This window comes from Melospiza melodia, chromosome 2, assembly GCF_035770615.1.
Source record: "Melospiza melodia melodia isolate bMelMel2 chromosome 2, bMelMel2.pri, whole genome shotgun sequence".
In the NCBI taxonomy this organism is placed as follows: domain Eukaryota; kingdom Metazoa; phylum Chordata; class Aves; order Passeriformes; family Passerellidae; genus Melospiza; species Melospiza melodia.
In genome coordinates this window covers 85,520,754-85,540,073 of record NC_086195.1, presented here as the reverse complement: position 1 = coordinate 85,540,073, position 19,320 = coordinate 85,520,754, and the positions used below count along the sequence as shown (strand labels likewise).

At 33.9% G+C, this 19,320-nt stretch overlaps 1 protein-coding gene across 11 annotated transcripts in view; it reads right to left on the bottom strand.

The window, feature by feature from the left end:
• Positions 1-19,320, bottom strand: part of NBEA (neurobeachin) — a 454,524-nt gene that overhangs the window by 372,957 nt on the left and 62,247 nt on the right. For all 11 annotated transcript variants that reach the window (XM_063149159.1, XM_063149160.1, XM_063149163.1 and 8 more), the window contains exon 2: positions 2,371-2,602. In XM_063149159.1, the coding sequence (XP_063005229.1) occupies positions 2,371-2,602 (232 nt within the window). The remainder of the gene's footprint in view (positions 1-2,370; positions 2,603-19,320) is intronic.

Below are 19,320 nucleotides of genomic sequence, written 5' to 3'. Positions count from 1 at the left end.
GTATTAGCAACTGTTTTGGGAAAATAGTGGTAGCAGTAAAAACTAAGACAGGTCTTGTTCAAACCATCCTCCCCTTAATGCTAAAAATCCTTTTAACATAAAATTTCTTATTTTAACCCCTGGCTTTGGGAAGCTCATAGAAATATTTGAGGCAAATAAATTTTACAATTATGACCTCAACATCTGCATTAGGAAACAAAGATACTGCTTTAGTTGTTACTGATTTTGCCCAATATCAAAATAGATATTACATGACCTTTTTTGTTACTTCTGACTTATTACCAATGTTATTACCCCTTATAAAAGGAAACTAATGTGCTTACAAAAATCAAGAGATAAAAGCAAAATGATCAATTCGTTTACTTCCATGTCTTTTTCAAAAAAAATTCTCAAAAAATTGTCTATTTACAGTTATGAGAGAAAAAATCCAGGAAGCATGATTCTGTTCAATTCCTGCTCATCATACATAGATGAATACTCAGATAATTTGAAACACACTGCAAAGCTAAAATGTCATCAGAATTCCAATTTTCAGTTTTGATTTTCAGCTAAATATGCACTCCCTTCATCCATGTAAGCACACCAAAGAACAAGCTTACTGAAGTTTTTTGTGCAGAAGGTCTCTTTCTGAAGCACTGTGTGACCATTCAGAAAAAAGATTATTGAGGTAGAGGATCCATTAGGTTGTTTTTTTTATTATTATTATTTACTACCCCTGGCTTATATTAATGTCTGTAAATTCAAAGAGTTTTTTTAATTCCCAAATGCTCCTAAAAGCCAGATCACATGCTCTTCATTTCTGACATCCACAATTAATTAGGCAGTTAAAAAAAACCACAACTCTCTAATGGAGGCACTATTACAGTCTTCTATGCCCCACATACAAGTACCACTCACAGGAGCTTAAATTGGATAAATTTTGTTGGTGGGATTACTCATGTAAAAAAAATTATTTCCATTACTAAAACCCTGAAAAATTTTAGGATATAAATTTTTGTTCTCATCATATAATGTGCTATATTTAACATGGAATAAAAGAGTATCTTTACCCTTACACTATTTTGACATACCATACTTACAAATATTGTAAAACAAAACATCTTTGTTGAAAACCATCATTTGTGAATCTATTGGTCTGTTGTACTTCAGTCTGAATTTCACTGTACAGTATTTAGCATAACACATGATTTTAGCATTTAGAGATACATTTCTAAAGATTATGTTGATTATGACTTGCTTTGAAAAACAGAATGCAGCTTTTCCAAATACCTAATATTACAAACACATTTATACTGAAACAAAAAGGAAAAAGTACAAGGAATAAATCATTCCTCAGTAATCCAGTTTTCATCCTCTGCAAGCATCTTCTTGCTTGTTGTCTGAAATGCTTGCTAGTTTACTGTTCCAAAAACCTTTATATGTGTCAGGAATCAGATAATCAACTAAAATATTAGAATTACAGAAGGTAAACCTCTGACATATTTCAAAAATGCCTCACAATGTCAGGCATTGTAAGACAGCCTCACAATCCTACCATCAGTCACAAATTACATAAGAATTAAGAACTTAGCTTTCACACTGTATTGAAAGAAAATGCCTAAGCTCCCTCAGGGAAAATAAATAGTAATCATATCAATCTCCTCAGGTGCCATATTTAAATGTGATGAGCAAACCTGTTCTGTATCCAAGTAAACAGGATCATAATGTGTACCCTGCTATGGAGAGGATGTAGTGTGGAGTACCATAAACTCCTTCAAATATTCTATGAAAACCTTAACTGGGCAATGACTTCATCACTTATTTTCAGCAAACAAACAAAGCATGCTCTTTTTTTTTAATGCTGCAAAACATTATAGAATGTTAAAACCCACAAATGTAAAAAAATAAAATATAGGTATCACAGGAATACATTATGGAATGATCGTTTAATGTAATCCATATATCCAGCATTCAAACCTGTAAATAATACCTGTTATGCTGTCATATGAAGTTATGTTTAAAATGGATCTAGTAATTCTGGCATCATGATTAAAAATGACAAATGTATATAAAAACTAAAATATTGCCTTGTAATTAAAAAGTCTAAAACATTGTTTTTGATTCTTTTAAATTGTTTTTATCACTAAGATAACAATATCTTCTCAAATGAATTAACAACCAGTTATTTTACACAACGTATTTACAGAGCTTATAAACTAAGAATATATTTCTGTAGTTTTCCTGAAATTAATAAAAAAGAACTTCTGACTCAATAGCAGTACTAATGAAAACATCACTTTTAAAAAACAAAACATCCCATACCCTTCCATAATCACAAAACATTGGCAGGTCAAGAATGCAATAATTATTTTATCAGCTGGCAATTTATACCTGCAATCATGTCGTCCACAGTACTCATCTTCAGCAGTACCTGTTCAATTAAGCCAACTTCCGTGCTGGTCTGTAAATTACGGACACTTTTACGTAGAATTGCAGTGAACATACTCCAGATTTCTGCTTGGCACGTCACATCACAGTGCTCCAAAAGCTCTGACATGCATGTGATGCTCTCTGCATCCTGGATTATAAAGTTCATCTCTAGATCAAATTCGCCACCAACCAGCTAAAAGAGAAAAGAAGAACATAATTACAATGTGAAATACATAGTTTAGTGTCTCTCATACCTTCATTGTGACCAATACAGAATAGGTTTTACATGGTTAGAGAAGTAACTTTGATAAGAGAAACTAATAGCTATGCTTTCTATATTTGAAGCATTCCTTCTTGTGAAGTACTTGATAAGGTAGCCTGGTCCAGAGAGATGTAGTGCAGAACCTAAAAAGCTCTGAAAGAAATTGAGGCTTTTCCATCATTCTCTGAAATTTACCCACTCAAAAATAAAAAGACACTAAAATTAACAGCTTTTTCTCATTACATAAGCCAACATTTGCCCTTAGTTATGCATTTGGAAGACCTTACTGCCTTTTCCATTATCCCACCCAAACAGTCATGCAGTCATGGTTGGAAAAAGAACAACTCATCTGCTCTGGAGTAACACAGACACAGAAAATTTATATTATTATACCACACATCACTCATTGTGAGGTCAAGGAAACCAGCTGGCTGGTGCAAGGGAGAGATTGCACCAGGAAAGGCTCAGATAAGAAGTGAGTTAACAGCAGTTCTGATGAAATGACAGCAGACTCCTATTTATCCAGGTACTGGCAAAATACTTTCCAAAGTCCTAAGCTCCAATAAAACACAACAACAACCAGGTGTGTATTAGGAGGGAGAGAAAAGCAAACCAGTAGAAGATATAGTCAAGACCAAATATATCTTCAGGAATGGAATTCAACAATTTTGATCAGTCATTTGTGTAACTTAAAAAAGCTGAACTCAACAAAATCTAATAAACCAAATATAAAATTTAGTTAAAAAAAAAAAGTCATTTTAATGGCATAAAAATCTTTCCCTTCTGAAGGAAACACAGTCTGACTCTCATGAATCCTACTTTATCCTAATAACTTTGAAGAATTTTGAAAATACCAGTGTGAAATTTGACAGAATCATGGAAACACAAAATGGCTTATGTTGGAAGGGACCTTTAAAATCATCTTGTTCACACTGCCATGGGCAGGAACATTCCCCTTGACCATGTTACTTAAAGTCTCATCCAACCTTGGCCAGTCTCTCTGGGAAACCTGTTCCAGTGCTTCACCACTCTCACAGTAAGAATTTCTCCCTAATATCTAATCTCGACCTTGCCTCCTTCAGTTTAAGGCCTTCTCCCTCTCAACCCAGCACATGCCCTTGTAAAAACTCCCTGTCCAGCTCTCTTTAGGCTCCCTTTGAGTGCTATAATGTCTCCCTGGAGCCTTCTTTTCTTCAGGCTGAACAAGCCAAGTCTCTCAGCCTGTCAGTAACACTAATTTTAGTAACTGTAAATATATTACACAAAATAATGGAATAAATTAATATTAAAACACCTTTAAGAATTTTGTTCTATTTGTTTAATGGAGTTACATAATTAAAATCTCAATAAAAAGCTTAAATTAAAGATATTCAAAGAATTATCTCTTATAAGCGCATAATTTCAGCAGTCAATTTTAATAGAAGGCAATTCTATGGCCTATTTAAAAGCAGTTTGTATTGACTTGAAATTAAACTCTAAAAAATAAGCAAGTTGAAATACTATGCAAACTTTTTCTGGTGGCTAAGCCTATCCAAATATTCAAAGACTTCTTTCATAACCCATCTTCAGACAATTAATATAATACATTTAGCTTCCACCCTAATTCATACTTTGCATTCACTTTCAAATTACTTTTTCCTCTATCAATTAATTGCTAATAATAATTATAATTTTGTAACATAAAAGATTCTAATATGCTAAATATATAAACTGACTACCTCCTTAGTTCTCCTGAGACATTTAATTACATTCAAATAAAAACTATTATCCTAATTATAATTAGTACTTCAATTTAAAACTTGTGACTGCATAGCATATATTTGCATATTTGGTAAACACATGATGTGTACCAAAGGAAGGCAAAAAAAATTCAAGGTTAGAAACACACTATTTCTATGTTCATTATTTAGAATTATGAAATTTTTCATAGAGGTTTTTACTCTCTTTTCAAGAAACCCAGGCAGAGTTGTTATTTCTGAAAACAGCAGCAACTTTTGCCTACTTCATCCGCAATCTGCATTGTTGTGTTTTCAGACATCTCTTCACCAGGGTGAGCCTCTCTGAGATTATGTCAAAAACACACAGAAGTACAACAGCCACCTGGAGAAGACATTCAATTGAACTCCCTTACATTAATATTCTGAGATGAAAGTAAACATCTCCTGGAAGTGTCTACTTTCCTCCATTTCTTTCCATGGATGAAATCTAGGATGAAGAATTGTATCTGCTGAGAGTTCATCGCTGGATTCATTCAAAGGCCATGTGTTCACAGATGAGAACAACTGGCCTTAGTTGTCCTGGCTTTTGCAAGAGGGTTGGATCAGAGAACCTCCAGACTTCTGTTTGAACCTCACCAACTCTGTGATAATATTTAGACAGGCTAGCTTCAGACTAGATATGCTACCCATCATTTGGTTTTGATAAGCTGGACTTAAAAACAAGGAAAAAATTCAGTTATGCCTCAGTTGGAATGAAGAGGTACAATGCAGACTGGTTCCCTTTCCTCAAACAGTATTAATAGTAAAATTCTAATTAATTTAAATTAATAAACTAATATAGAATCAGTAAAACAGATTAAAATAATTCACTGTAGACTAAAATAATTCAAACCATATTTGCTTTCTAATGCAATCCATATACTGATGTGTAACACTTAAGAGACTGAAACAAAGCCCCTGTATCAGTCTAAAGTGATAGGATATTTCTGTACTAATAAAACCAAGATGTCTCATCTATAAAACATCTCAGAGAATTTGCATCAAAAAACACACTCAGCTCATAAAATTGGTTCTATGGAGAATCTTCTCCTGGGCTACAGACTTTCCAGCAGGTGCTACAACTATTTCACTTGTACAACTGGCCACAAAAAACTTCTAGCCCATCAGGGTTACTGCAAGAAAACAAGAAAATGTTCCTATTTAGCCTTAACATTAATCTAAGTATACTTCAGACAGTAAAAATTATCATAATTATCATTAAAATCAACTTCCTTAGTAAAGGAAACAAATTAATGAACTAATTGACAATGACAGCAAAAATTTAGGATGGTAGGGGGAGGTGAATTCTTTAAAGTAGTCATCCTAAATTCATCATGAACTTCTTGATAAAGAGAAGTCTAAGATGACAAGGAAAAGCTAAACAAAAGTGAAGCAAGTATACAGAAATAAATTAATATGATTAATTTCTGCTCAAGAAATAAAGCAGGCATCTCTGCCTGTGCACAAGATGCACAATCAAATGGAATTCAGCCAATAAAAGAAGTAGGACATTAACTACAAAAAAGTATCCTCTAACAACATTTCTGCAGGGGGATTTCCCAAGGATGACAGTAGGTAAATAGGAATACTCAGTCTCCACCACAGCAGGGGGAGGTAACCAGGGGAGAAGCACAGTGGCAAAAAGTTAAATCATACTTCTAAAAAGTAACTTATTTTTAATATAGCTTTTGTAATAGACTTCTGTAATAAGACAAATTTCAGCTTGAGTACAAGATGAACACTTCAATAGAAATCCTCACAGAAGCCAGTATACCATACCATAAATCAGGGCTCTTTCCATATCACATATCTCAAGTAGAATCTATTTTTATGTCAAACACTAAGTCTTTGCATTCTTCAAGGAAATATTTAATATGTAGTAAAGACCATGTGCTTTCACTGTGATTAAGTATCCTGAAGTATTGCTTATAATTTCTCATATTCTGCATCTTTCACAGCACAGCTATAAAAAATGAATCCCCATTCTAATGTTCAGATAATGGTTACAGGTGTGGTGACTGTGGTCACCAAACAATTCCTCCCAAAGTGGTGCTGAACTGCCAGCAATAAGCAAGTTAGACTGGATTCTCCATGCTGAGATTGCCTGTAACAACAGATTGACACTCCTTGCAAATTTCTCCAAGAGCCTTCCTTAACCTACACCCCCATTCTCAAATGCATCTGCTTTGCTCAGAATTTCCATTTTTCTGAGTGTTATGGCCATTCCTTACTAAGTTCCTACCATTCATCATGCTATGCAATAAAAGCGTTTCTTCCTAAATTGCCACATCTCTGCAGAACTTAGGCTGGTTTTTTACACCCATTTGATCTAGACCAGAGAAGAAATACTTCCCCAAACAGAAGAAGTTGTCTGCATATCTCAGACAGTACATTCATACCAGTTCTTGAAATGCAATAAAATATGTGCTGCCCAACATCTAGAATTAAATTGTTGACTTCTGAAAATTGGAATCTTTTAGTATCAGATTCTCCAAATCAAGTTTGGAAGAATGAATTGAAATTAAAAGTGAGTTGAATATTTCAGCTGTATTTGACCTAGAAGAATCACCTAGTCCAAGTGTCTGACCATTCCAGGGCTGTCTGAAAGTTCAAGCATGTTGATAAAAGAATTATCCAAAGGCTTCTTAAATGCTGACAGGCTTGGGGCATCAAACGCATTTCAGAAAGCCCATTCCAGTTTGACCACCTTCTTCACAAAGCAGTGCTTCCTAACATTCAATTAAAATATCCCCTGGTGCAGCTTTGAACCATTCCCATGCATCCTGGCACTGGATACCAGGAAGAAGAGCTCAAAACTTCCCTCTCCACTTCCTTTCCTCAGGAAGCTGTAGACAGCAACGATTAAAGACAGTGTATTAGAGCTATATAAACCAGTCTTCAAGCATTTGCGTCTCTAAGTTTGCTGTTCATTGCTGTCAAAGAAGCATTTTCTAGCTTCCTTCAAGTTGGAGTCCTGTCTGCATTTATTTAAACAAAAAACAAGAATATGAATTCCAACACTAGAGAGACAGAGTCACTGAAAAATTTAAGTATCACAATAATATAATTACTAAAGCCCTAACCACATCCAGGCCTAATCTCCACCAGGTCACTCCTACATTCTCTCTCCTAATTAAGTAATATCACATTTGCTCTCCTTTTTCTAAAAGCAAAAATAAATGAAGGTATAACACAGTCCACGTAACAACCTCATCTGTTTTAAACTGCAGCACTTTAAGTTCAAGTATATACATATACAACCAGAATTAAAAAAAAAAAAAAAAAAAAAAAAAATTCCTGTAGCTATATAGGAGGTAAACAGTTTGGAAACAAAACTATTAATTCTCTTCCTCTCCTCTAATGCTCATCTCTCATTTTAGACATTACAAAACAGCTGACTCAGCATATGGCACAAGTTTCCACAGGCAAAGAGCTGAGAATAACCTACTCAGATGAGATTGAAAATCTCTTAAAATCCCAACTCAGTTAGTTCTTTTGAAGAGAAAATTAGTAAACATATAACTCTTGATAACTAAAGCCATCATATAACATGGAAGTATAATTTTTGTCAAAATTGGAGCATCTTTTTTACAAAACAACATTGAACTGATTTCATAATCACCAGTGAGAATTCCAAATATGTGGCATCAGACTGCCATTGTTTCTTATATAAAGACAGGCAACAGTATAAGCATTAAAACAGTTTTCTGAGAAAAGCAGTAGGGGACTCTAGCGGGAGAAAAAACAGGTTACTCTTTTATGGTTATTAACTAAAACCTTAAACTTCTAAACAATTCACATTTTTAGGAAGATTCTTCTTCAACTGCATGAAAGAAGATTTCTTCAGGCAAAACAATTTAGAATGCTAAATGGAATAAATTAAATTGTTCGGTGACAGAAATGTGTGCTGATCATATGCATTTGTTAACCTAAATATATCAATATAACTACAGAGAAAATCACAGCTAAAAAGAACTTAAGAAGGGATGTTTCATAACTGGTACACATTCTTTATTTATTTTTAAATTTTAAAAGGTAGTCCTTAGAGATTTGAATTATAGCTATGTGTATCTGGGCTAATTTTCACAATTCTCTTTATCATCATTGGAAAGTAAAAGATGCTTAAGGCAAGTGATTATCTCAGTGGTTTTAGATGCAACATCAGAATGAAATAAATCTTTTTCAGAGAATGTAGTACTTTTTACTGACTATAAAAGGACAACTAGTTCAGGCAGGCACTTCTAAAGTTATGTCAGATAAATCTTAACCAATGTGCTCACAATATGGTTTATAACCAAATGACAGCACTAAAAGACTGATTCTCATGTGAATCATTACAACAGGATATAATTCTGCACATTAACATACCCTTTTAAATGAGCCTTCCTTCATTTAACTTCAAAACCATTTTTACTCTGAATAATATATTGCACTATATTGGTAGTTTGTCACTAAGGGAATGCTACCTAGCAAGTTTATTGACAATTTAAAGCAATCTGAGAAATTACTTTAAATACTACTTTTTGTACTTGTTGAAACAATATGAATGAAGTAAAATTGTGAGCTTTTAGAAATTCCATGAATGTGCTGGTTATTATGCAAGCTTAAAAATATCCCACGAATTTATCTTTATTTTCTTACATTTTCCCTCGAGGGAGGAGGACACTCCTGTAGGCAGATCAGCTCCAGTGGTTGACCAACTGCATATACATATGATTTACTGAGACAACTATCAATTACACTGGGATGGATCACAAGGCTGTATAACATCCTTGACAATGTTCTCTAAGTATTGCTGAGGCTTTAAGAGAAAAAAGACAAAAACCCCCAAACCACAAAGCAAAAACAAAGAATGGGCTATTTGCCACAAATTTCTTAAGCTGTTTTTTACCTACTGTAAAAAAACCACTGTTTTGGGGTAGGACAGGAATTAGTCTGATGAAGTTCAAATATCAGCCTTCATAAAAGCTTCTTTAGCACAAGAATCAGATTCCTTGAAATAAAAAGTCCTACCTCTAGAAGGAATGCAAAGAAAAGTTTTGAAGTGTGACACAAGACAAATCTTATCCACTTAGAAGAATTTATAAAGTAATCCAACCATGTCTGACAGAAATGAAGACAGATAAAAGTATTTTACATAAAAGTACCTAATCCAAAACACAAACCTAAAAATCCTTCTCATGGTCTATTGTTCCTGTGCCATTAGAAGGAGACACTGTTCCTATCTATTATTTTGATCTCCACAAAACCATTTTTGGCCAAAGCAGAATATGAGATTTTACTTTAAGACATTGAACCTGAAAAATTAGAGACTAAGAAATAAAAATTGCAGGTTTAATTTCAGTGAAGTAAAATTAAAACCATTCTCAAACTTGTAGCTAATTTGTTTTCAGTTTATCTTATAAATTACTTCTGATCTTGACTTAATCCCCAAAGAGATCAGCCAATTAGATAAGGGACTTTTTTACATCAAAAAAGAGAACAGATACTGAGAATTTATTTTAATAAATAAAACCAAGCAACTTAGGTTTGCCACATGACTGAAAGCAAAAATTCAAAATTGATTTTTATGGACTACAAAGAAGTTGATAAATGAGCACAGCTTAAAGAGTATATAAAATAGTATCACTAAACAGACATCACCATATTACCAGTTCATTTTGCTTTTAATACTTCATAGTCCATTCTTGCCTGTCTTCTCTCACTTTCAATTATAACTTTAAGATCAACGTACAGATGCTAATACAGTATAAACTCATGCTTCTAATTGCCTGTTTTCAATAACCAGCTGTATTTTAAAACAAGTTACTTGGTGGTGGTTTGGAATCGAGGCTTTTCTGGTAGGTTTTTTTGTTGTTGTTTTTTTTGGAGTTGGTTTTTCTTTAAAGTATTTCCTTTGTTTTCAAGCCAGAAGAGAAGTAAAATAAATGGAAATAACTGAGAGTTACAAAAATCACAAATGATATGCACTCTGAAAAGATAATTTTTTTTGCAACTACTTCTGTAGCCTCTTCTACTAATAAGTCTATGTACTTGCACTGCTGAAACTTGAACAGCCAAATCTAATAGGTCAGCGGCATTCCTTATTTGTTTTTCAACAGTCTGAAACTATATGCAGCTTTTTGGGGAGTTTTCAGTAGTTTGAATGAATATATTATCTCTGTAAAGCAAACCTTGCTGAGGTTTAACATAGTTATCAGAGAACATCAACAAAAAATTGAAATTATAAGAAACACTAAGCTGTCAAAAATAACACATTGATTTAAATCTAATTTGTATTGCACAGCAAACATTATCACGTATGATGTTTGCGCAAACAGCAATGTCTGTTTTTAAAAGGAGACAACTGGAAAAACCCTCAACGCATGCACACCTGTTTCCCAAACTTCACATACAGGAGCAAGGAGAATGTATTTGCAATAAATACTAATAGAAAATTGAAGTCAACAGAATTTGCCAGTAACTCAGAACAATTGTTTTTTAAATTTCTTTGTTGATTTTATTCATTTTTTATTATTCAAACATACTTGTCAAAGCAATTTCTCTTTTGTGTGTTAACTCACAGATGCACTCTGTAACTAGAACAAATTGCAACAATACAGTTAATGCAATTTTAGTCTTGGAAAACGATGGGGTTTATTTTAGAATAGTCAGTGGGATTGTTCTCTGGTACATCAAGGATACATACCAATTAAAGAAAAACATGACAAAGAATGTTGATTTGTGAGAATCATGGTGTATGTGCTACCTACACACTTTGGCTAAGAACAAAAAATAGCCACACACGATCAGGACAAAGCCCACCAGCCCCAAGTACTAGCCCACTATCATCTTCTATATATCAGCAGCCATCACATATTCCCCCTTAGTCTGTAAACCCAAACCAAACAGTCTGCAGGCTGTCTTCTTGCCCCCTTCTTTCCCATGGGGTACAATCAGGAGGGCAAAGTGGTTGCTCTCAGAGGGCATTACCTGTTCCTCCTCACTATTTAGGAGCTCTCTTTTGTGCCACTTACTTTGCTAAATACCACTTGACCTGCTTGCTTTTTTTTATACCACTGCACTGTTTGGTAAGAAAACAAATTACTTAAATTTCTATATTAAGATTAAGCTATCTATTACCTATTGGAATTCCTAAAATGAAATAATGAATTTTGAGAGTGTCCTATTCTCATGTCCACCTTTTCCTTAAGTTTTGGTTTTATTTAGGGTCTTTCACTGCTTTTATTTTGAGATTTTTCATATTCCTCTTGTCACACAACACTCAACAATACTTAAAAGCCCAGAAACTATAAATCATGGCTATGCAATATTTAAAACCAAAACAATTCCAATGAACTTAGTTATGACAGTGCCATTTTCCAACTGATACGTATAGATGCACATTAAAGATTAATGGCAGAGGGATAGCCCAGGCAATTCACAATGCCAGGTATAAAATGATCTCAAAGAACACTGAAGTGAGATGTGCACAGCACTGGTCTTAACTTCGTTTTGCTCAGAATCAGGAGCTTAAGGGGAAGGTCCTTAATTCTCAACATCCTGCTGCTTGCTTACATCGATAATTTTGAGACATGTAGTCGTATTTTCGGTTGGTGTCAGCATTCTGAAATGCTGAAATTTCCAGTGGCAATGTTCATCACCAGCTAGAGAAGCTCCACATTCAATTTCAATGTGCTCATTCTCATCAATCTTTCATTTTTAATTAACTACTTACCACGCAGTCCTCTGCTCCGAAAAGTTAATGTGGGAGAAAACAACCCAGTGTTTGGCATAGTGAAAAGCCCTCACTCACCTCTGAACAGTGACTCTTTAGTGACTTTAATGATTACAGAACTAATACTGGGCATGTGCTATAGCTCTATTTAATTCTCTGCATACAACATAACTAGGTTAAAGACAACAGTAAATGTAGAACAATATCTATTATAGAGTTAGACTGACCTATGGAGTTTGAGGAAATGCTTCCCCATAGAATCTACCTAATTCTTGATAAGACTGAAATGCTCATTGACTGTATTTTATAAGTAAGTGAAATCAAATGGATAAAGAAACATGATATTACCTTAAATCTTGCTTTTTTCCCATTTTCCCATATAAATTTTAATTTATAACTAGCAAAACCCTTCCAAACCTAATAAATTATTACAAAAAACAATAATTTCTCTGAAAATGCCATCATTTGCAACAGCACAACATTGTCTAGTGGGTGAAAAAATACAGAATACATATACATGACTTTAAGATGTCAGGGCTGGAAAAATCTCAATAGCCACCCTCCTTAACAACAGCCATATAATTTCTGTTGCTTTTCAGTTTTGGCAGCCTGAAGTTTGTTAAATTTTCAAGCACAGGCATTCTTTAACGTTCTGTGTTTCTTTAAGAAAATCAATACAAATTACACTATTTGTAACATTTTTCTTTTCCTCAAAAGTGCAAAAGATAAAAGACAAGAATTGTAATTTAAAACCTCCTAAAATTTTTCTAATCCAATTTATTTTTTTCAAGTCCTTACAAGAACCTGCCCTTGATCATAGAAGCAATTTTAGACACCACGATTTGTAAGGCTAGGATTTTTTAACCAGATTTGTCAATATTATCCCCTTTGCTTCTCTAAATAACTCTCAAATAGTGGAAGAAGTTTTTTCTAGTTTGCGACTGGACTCCCACAGGGTTTTAGCTGTCATTAATGATTTAAGATTTTTTTTTATGCAATGATAAAACACAAAACCTCAATTGCTAAAGGAGGCACCACACAGACCATAATGAATTGTTTTACAAACATTTAAGTGCATCCTAATTGCCTTCCCTCAAGCTTCTTAATTTATTATGCAGCTCCTCATCCAATAAAATATTTATTTAATTTATAGATGATAACACAGTTAAGAACAAGGCCAGAATTATACAGCCATATAGGAGGTGCAACTTTAATGACAAAGGATTCTTTTAGAGAAGGAAACTCAAAGGCAAATAAAGAAGTGTGAGAAACGATTTATTAGTGGCCAGAGTTTCCCTTATGTAAGAAGCCTGTTGGATCTTCATTACACAAAGTATCTCAGCACTTTAAAATCAGTGACAAGAGGCCAAGTATCTACAAAAAGTGTAACAGTATTGGCTGGGCATATACTATAATAGAGAAAATTCAGTATATCAACCTCCTATTATTTGTGACATAGCCATCTCTTGCTCCAGAAATAACGTCATTGCTTCAATAGATTTTCTTCCAATACTTTCTCTGATTACTTTCTGAACCCTCAAATTCTTGGAGCCTTCACAGCCCATAGTAAGGAGTCCTACATTTTCCCCAGGATTTGTGTAAAAAAATATCTTGTTATGCATCTGCCAGAGGTGTGTTTAATTTCAGCCCTCTGCTACTTGCATTTTGAAAAGCATAAAACAGGTGTTTTCTATCACATTCTTCCCTTTATTTACTTATATTTCAAATACACTTGGTCAGCTCTTTTCCAAGCTGAACAATCCTACTTTGTTAAGTCGCTTCTCATCTGAGATCTGCATTTAATCACACTTCTTACCCTTCAAATTTTTTGCTAGTTTCAATATATTTTTTGAGACTGGAAATCACCAGAACTTCATACAACATTCAAAATACAGACATATCAATAATTCATAGAGTTTCAAAATATTACTCCTGTATTACTCATTTTTCCTTAATGCTTCCTTATATTTAATTTCCTTTTTTGATTGCTACTAAGAACCAAAATATTTTCCTGAAAGCTAAAATCACTGTGAGACCATTTACAATAATGCCTGTCAAAATGCACAGTTAATATAGGTTCACAGATGTGAAATGAAGTTAGAACTTGTATTACTCCCTATGAGACAAGGAGAAAACAGACTTTATATAAGTACCTACACAAAATAAATGCAGTTACATAAGCACCATACTTCTCTGTAAAAAACAACAAAACCTTCTCATTCATGATTTCCATCATAAGCTCCATTTATAAATAATTGCTACACAAAACTTCAACTGAAAGGATAGTTCTAGTGATAAAGAATTAGGAAAATAAACTCTGCTCACTCAAAAAGGAAAATGCATCCTCTCATCAGCACATTAGCTCTTCGCTGATTCACTTCAAAAAAACTCAACCAAGAGAAGTGCTTACAAAATTATGGTGAACAAGCAACAATCTTTTTTTCAGCAAAATACTCCATCACACCTTAACATTTCTTCCATGCTTTGATACTAGTCCTATTCATCATTCACTCAACTAATGAAGCTTGGAGGAAACACTTCAGGATACACTTTTATCTTCTCTCTAAGAGCCAAACCCAGATTTTTGAAAACAATGTAACTGTGGACTGAGTTTCAAATCCTCCATCTGCAAATCTAATTACAGAGCTCCATCTGTACTAAGAATTCCTTTCAAGGCATCATCTAACTGAGTAAAACTGAAATCACATATCATTTGGTTTGATTACAAGATAACTACAGATGAAGTGTCAATAATTACATGGTTAGGTCTTATGTAGTGGAGGAAATTCAAGTATTCTTAATTGTATTAAAAGAGAAATTCATACACTGCTTAGTCAAAAATCCTCAAAAATTGCCAAACTACAAAAAAATTTATGAAAATTTTCTCAGTGCATAATTAAGATTTACCTCTACTCATCAGATGCAAATATTAAGCTATTATTAAGAAGAATTAAAAATCCAGCAAGAGGAGCCTTTTAGAAAAGAGGGTTTTAATCACATTAGAACACGTTTTCAATCACAGTCCTTCAACATAGCCATGTTTTATTAATGAAGATTTTGGTTCTAAAATAATCAGTTGCCATTTGAAGTAATTATGTTTCGTGATGCCTAATATATTCTTCAATCACATTTTAGAAAAGAAATTAGAATACAAAGGACTTAATACACCTAACTTATTAAAAAATGCAAAAAACCCCTCCAAAAAACAGCATTCCAGTCACACAAAATGAGAAAGTAGAAAAAAAAAACCAAATCAGATTCGAAGTCATTCACATGAGACACCAGTAAAAATTCATACTCAACTGTTTTTGTATCATCTCAAAAGAACTTAAACACATTTTTATTTTAGGAAAAAGTATAAAATACTAAGCAGTAAATAAAAGGAAAGAACTTCTAAACAAGGTCTTCTCAAATGGCTGAATTCAACTTATTTTCAACTTCTTACAAAATTCAGAAAGAGGAATAAAACACAAGAAGGAATTATAGTTGCAGTTCACCCTTTAAAAATATCCAAAGCTATAAATCCAGCAGAATCTATCAAAAAGACTTTTCAGATCTCATTTAAGACACTCAAATTGAAATACGCATATATCAATGTTAAAGAGCAACAAAGATACTTGAGAAAGGTATTATTATTTTGCTATTCTGTATTTTTACCTTATGAAATGCATTATTTTATTTCAACAAATTTTTAACATCAAATTATGTTATTTATAACTAATTAATAAAGCATAGAAATTTTAATTTACATTAGAATTTCTACAAACATATCCAAAGGCCTATGTCTTCATAATGATTAACAGGGAGAGCGTGTTTTTCTCCTTTTGTCTGGTGTAAAACAGAATCAGCACTTAATTTAGGTGAATATGTTACTTCAGAGGAAATGGAACAGTTATATAAATGGGAAAAGCAGAGCTATTTAAATAATCATAATCCATAAAAGCTCTTTCATAAGTGAGGTCTTCAGAAACAATTATCAACTGGCAAAATAAAAAATTTATTCTGGTGCTTTTTAATCAAATATATGATAATCAGAAGCAGTGTGCCAATTCATCCTGTGTGTAAACAGATGAGAGCAACTTTGGAGGAACATAGTCTGTACAATGACTGCAAAATCTTGATCAAAAGTTCAGGTATTTCTCCTTCCAGTACTTCTCCCAACTTTATTACATGGCAAATCTAACGATATTCTTAACTTACTGAATACAGGGAATAATCATAATTGTATTATTCAAATAAACTACACTTTCAGTTGTTTCAGTTAACATAATAACTATTTACTTCATTAGTTCTTCTTGGGAAACTTTTATTTAAGATCTAGTTGGGGTTTCCCTCCTCAAAAAATGCCACATTTAAATCCTCTCCATAAGAGAAGTTACAGATATGCATGAGGGAGGAGAAAAACCACTTTTTTCCAACCATAGCACTACCAGGACTTTGAATGTCAGATTAAGTTTTTCTACTTTTTGTATCTTTTAAAGAAAAGATAGCTTTGATCTGATTCTGATGGTCTATGAAATTCACCAATTATTCTTCTTTTCTGTATTTCCTATGCATTTTTGGTTTCCTAGGCAGCAGGAAAATCCACCAAAAAAAATGTATCTAGTCATAACTAACTAAATAGAATTAAAGCACATGAAAAGTTGCAAAACCAAATTGTGACTGCACTAAACAACCAGAAGACAATTGAAAGCTCAATCAGAAAGTGGACATCACTCCCAAAGAAAAACAGGGCATTGTTTAACTTTTTTGTTACAAGGTTATTACGCCTACTCCAAACCAAAATGTTTGCAAATGACGTATGGCAGCATCAAAAACATTTATCACTTGAAATCACCTGAATCTGTATCAATTTGTCCTCCAAGAAGGGTCAGTGAAACTTCTGGTGTCAAATTTGACTTTAACTTAACCTTAAGCAGCATATATCATTCCTGCCTCAATCCTACAGAGACTAGGATTCATTTCTGAATGCTTCTCCTATGGAGTTCTATGTGGAAAGAATCATCCATTGAGGTAGTGTCGCACAACTTCCAAATGCCTCTTCTCTGTTGGAAAGTATTCTCTAGTAATGCAAATAATACCATTTTCAATACCAGTGACAATACTGATGCAAGTTTTAGCATCAGTAGACACTTCCCCCTTCCCTTTGTTGATGACTCAGATCCACGTTTTGCTAACATACTGCAGGTTTGATTGACACTGAAAAATTTAAATTTGATTATTCCATCATTAAAAGTTGCTTTTTTACCAGCCTTTCTCAGCCCAACCTGATTGTTGATCCAAGTTAAATAGTTACTGCAATACAAGACCATCTTGACACATGCACAATGTCCCTCCCAAGGTTTTGGTGGCAGTGGCCACCAAACCATCTGAAGGAGGCTGTGCCAGCCCTCCATCCAACCATGTGCAACACAGGGAGAACTCATGAGGTGGGAGACAGGGATAATTACTTCCTTGTCCAGTTTCACTCTGATTGAAGGTCTATGTCAACCACTCCATTTATGCTCATAGGTGGAAAAAAAAACCGCAAAACCACAAACCGAAGTCATCCAAACTATCTTTAACAATATATGACAACACAGCAAGTACACAAAAGCAAACCAAGTTGGTATGAAGTACCCTAATATCAAAATTCCCATAACCCTTTCCCTCTCAGCTCAAGACATTTTAAATATCTTTTAGAAGACCAAAAGGTAATTTTCATAAAGCTCTCTCACCTAATTAATTTCTTGATATTCCTGACCAAATCACATTTATAACATAATTTTCAAAAGACATTATGTAGATCCTTTCAGATATTTCACTGTTAGTTATTTTCAAATTGCATTAATTTTTTCAGAAAGATGAACTTACAGGATTCTTAAAAATATATCAAAATGTATTGTATAAAGAGGATTTCTCATACTCGGCCTTAGTAGTGACAGTCTTACTAGCAGTATAAAAACACAGTAATATAAATATTTAATTTTTTTTACTACATGCATTTTATGCATAATTAAATATCCCAAGTAATATTTGAAGCTTATCTCAGATCACTTGTAGAATGCAATTTTTCAAATTCTGCAAAATGTAGCAAGAAGATTTTTTCCCAATTTTTCTTTTATTTTATGATGCCCATCTTTTTAAAACAATTGTCTTAATACTTATGAGACACCACAGTTCCCCTTAAGCATATATACTTAATAATCTGTCTTTGAAAATTAATAATTCTTTATTAAACCCACTAATAAAGTTATTTAATCAACAACACAAAACATATTTTCCCTGAAATAAATAATGCAAATTTTATCTCACATCATAAAAGCTAGGAACATAAATACATGAAGACTGACTGTCAGTGTGAATTAGCTGAATAAGTATTTTCTACTTCAAAAGGTGTGCCACCAGCTGCAGTACAGGTGTTTCATGCTTAGTACATTTTCTAATACTTCATTACATAGCAGTTCATTAATTATGCGTTTCTGTTTCACAAACTTAATTTCCTTTTATGACAAGGTCACCCAACTAGTTGACCAAGGGAAGTCAGTCGATGTGGCTTTTTTTTATTTTAGTACCATCACTTAGAGTCCCCTTCTGGATAAAATGTCCAGGACATAGACAAGTCCATAATATACTGGATGAGCAATCAAATGACAGGTTGGGCTCAAAGGTTTGTAGTTAATCACGTTACATCAGGCTAGTGGCCAGCCACTAGTGGGGTTCTCTGCAGCTCAATTTTAGGGTCAGTGCTCTGCCATGTTTTTATAAATTATCTTAATGCAGGAATTGAATGTACAGTAAGTAACTTCCGTGATGATATTAAATTAGGGGGAGTTATAGTCTCCCTCGTGGGTAGAGAGGCCTTACAGAGAGATGTGGACAGACTAGAGAGCTGGCAATGAACAGCATGAAATGTCCAAGAGCAAGTACAGGATTCTCCACCTGAGATGGGTGTGACCCTGATTATATGTACAAACTGGGGGATGAAAGGCTGGAGAACTGCCCTGCAGAAGGGAATTCAGGGTTGGTGGCAAGTTGAAGTCAACAGAGTGCTCTTGCAGCCAAAAGGGCAGCACGGCCATCCATCAGGCACAGCATGGCCAGCCAGGCAAGGGGATTGTCCAGCTCTGCTCTGAGGCAGCCTCACCTCGAGAATGCAGACTTGGGCACCACAACACAGGGACTATAAGAGTGTG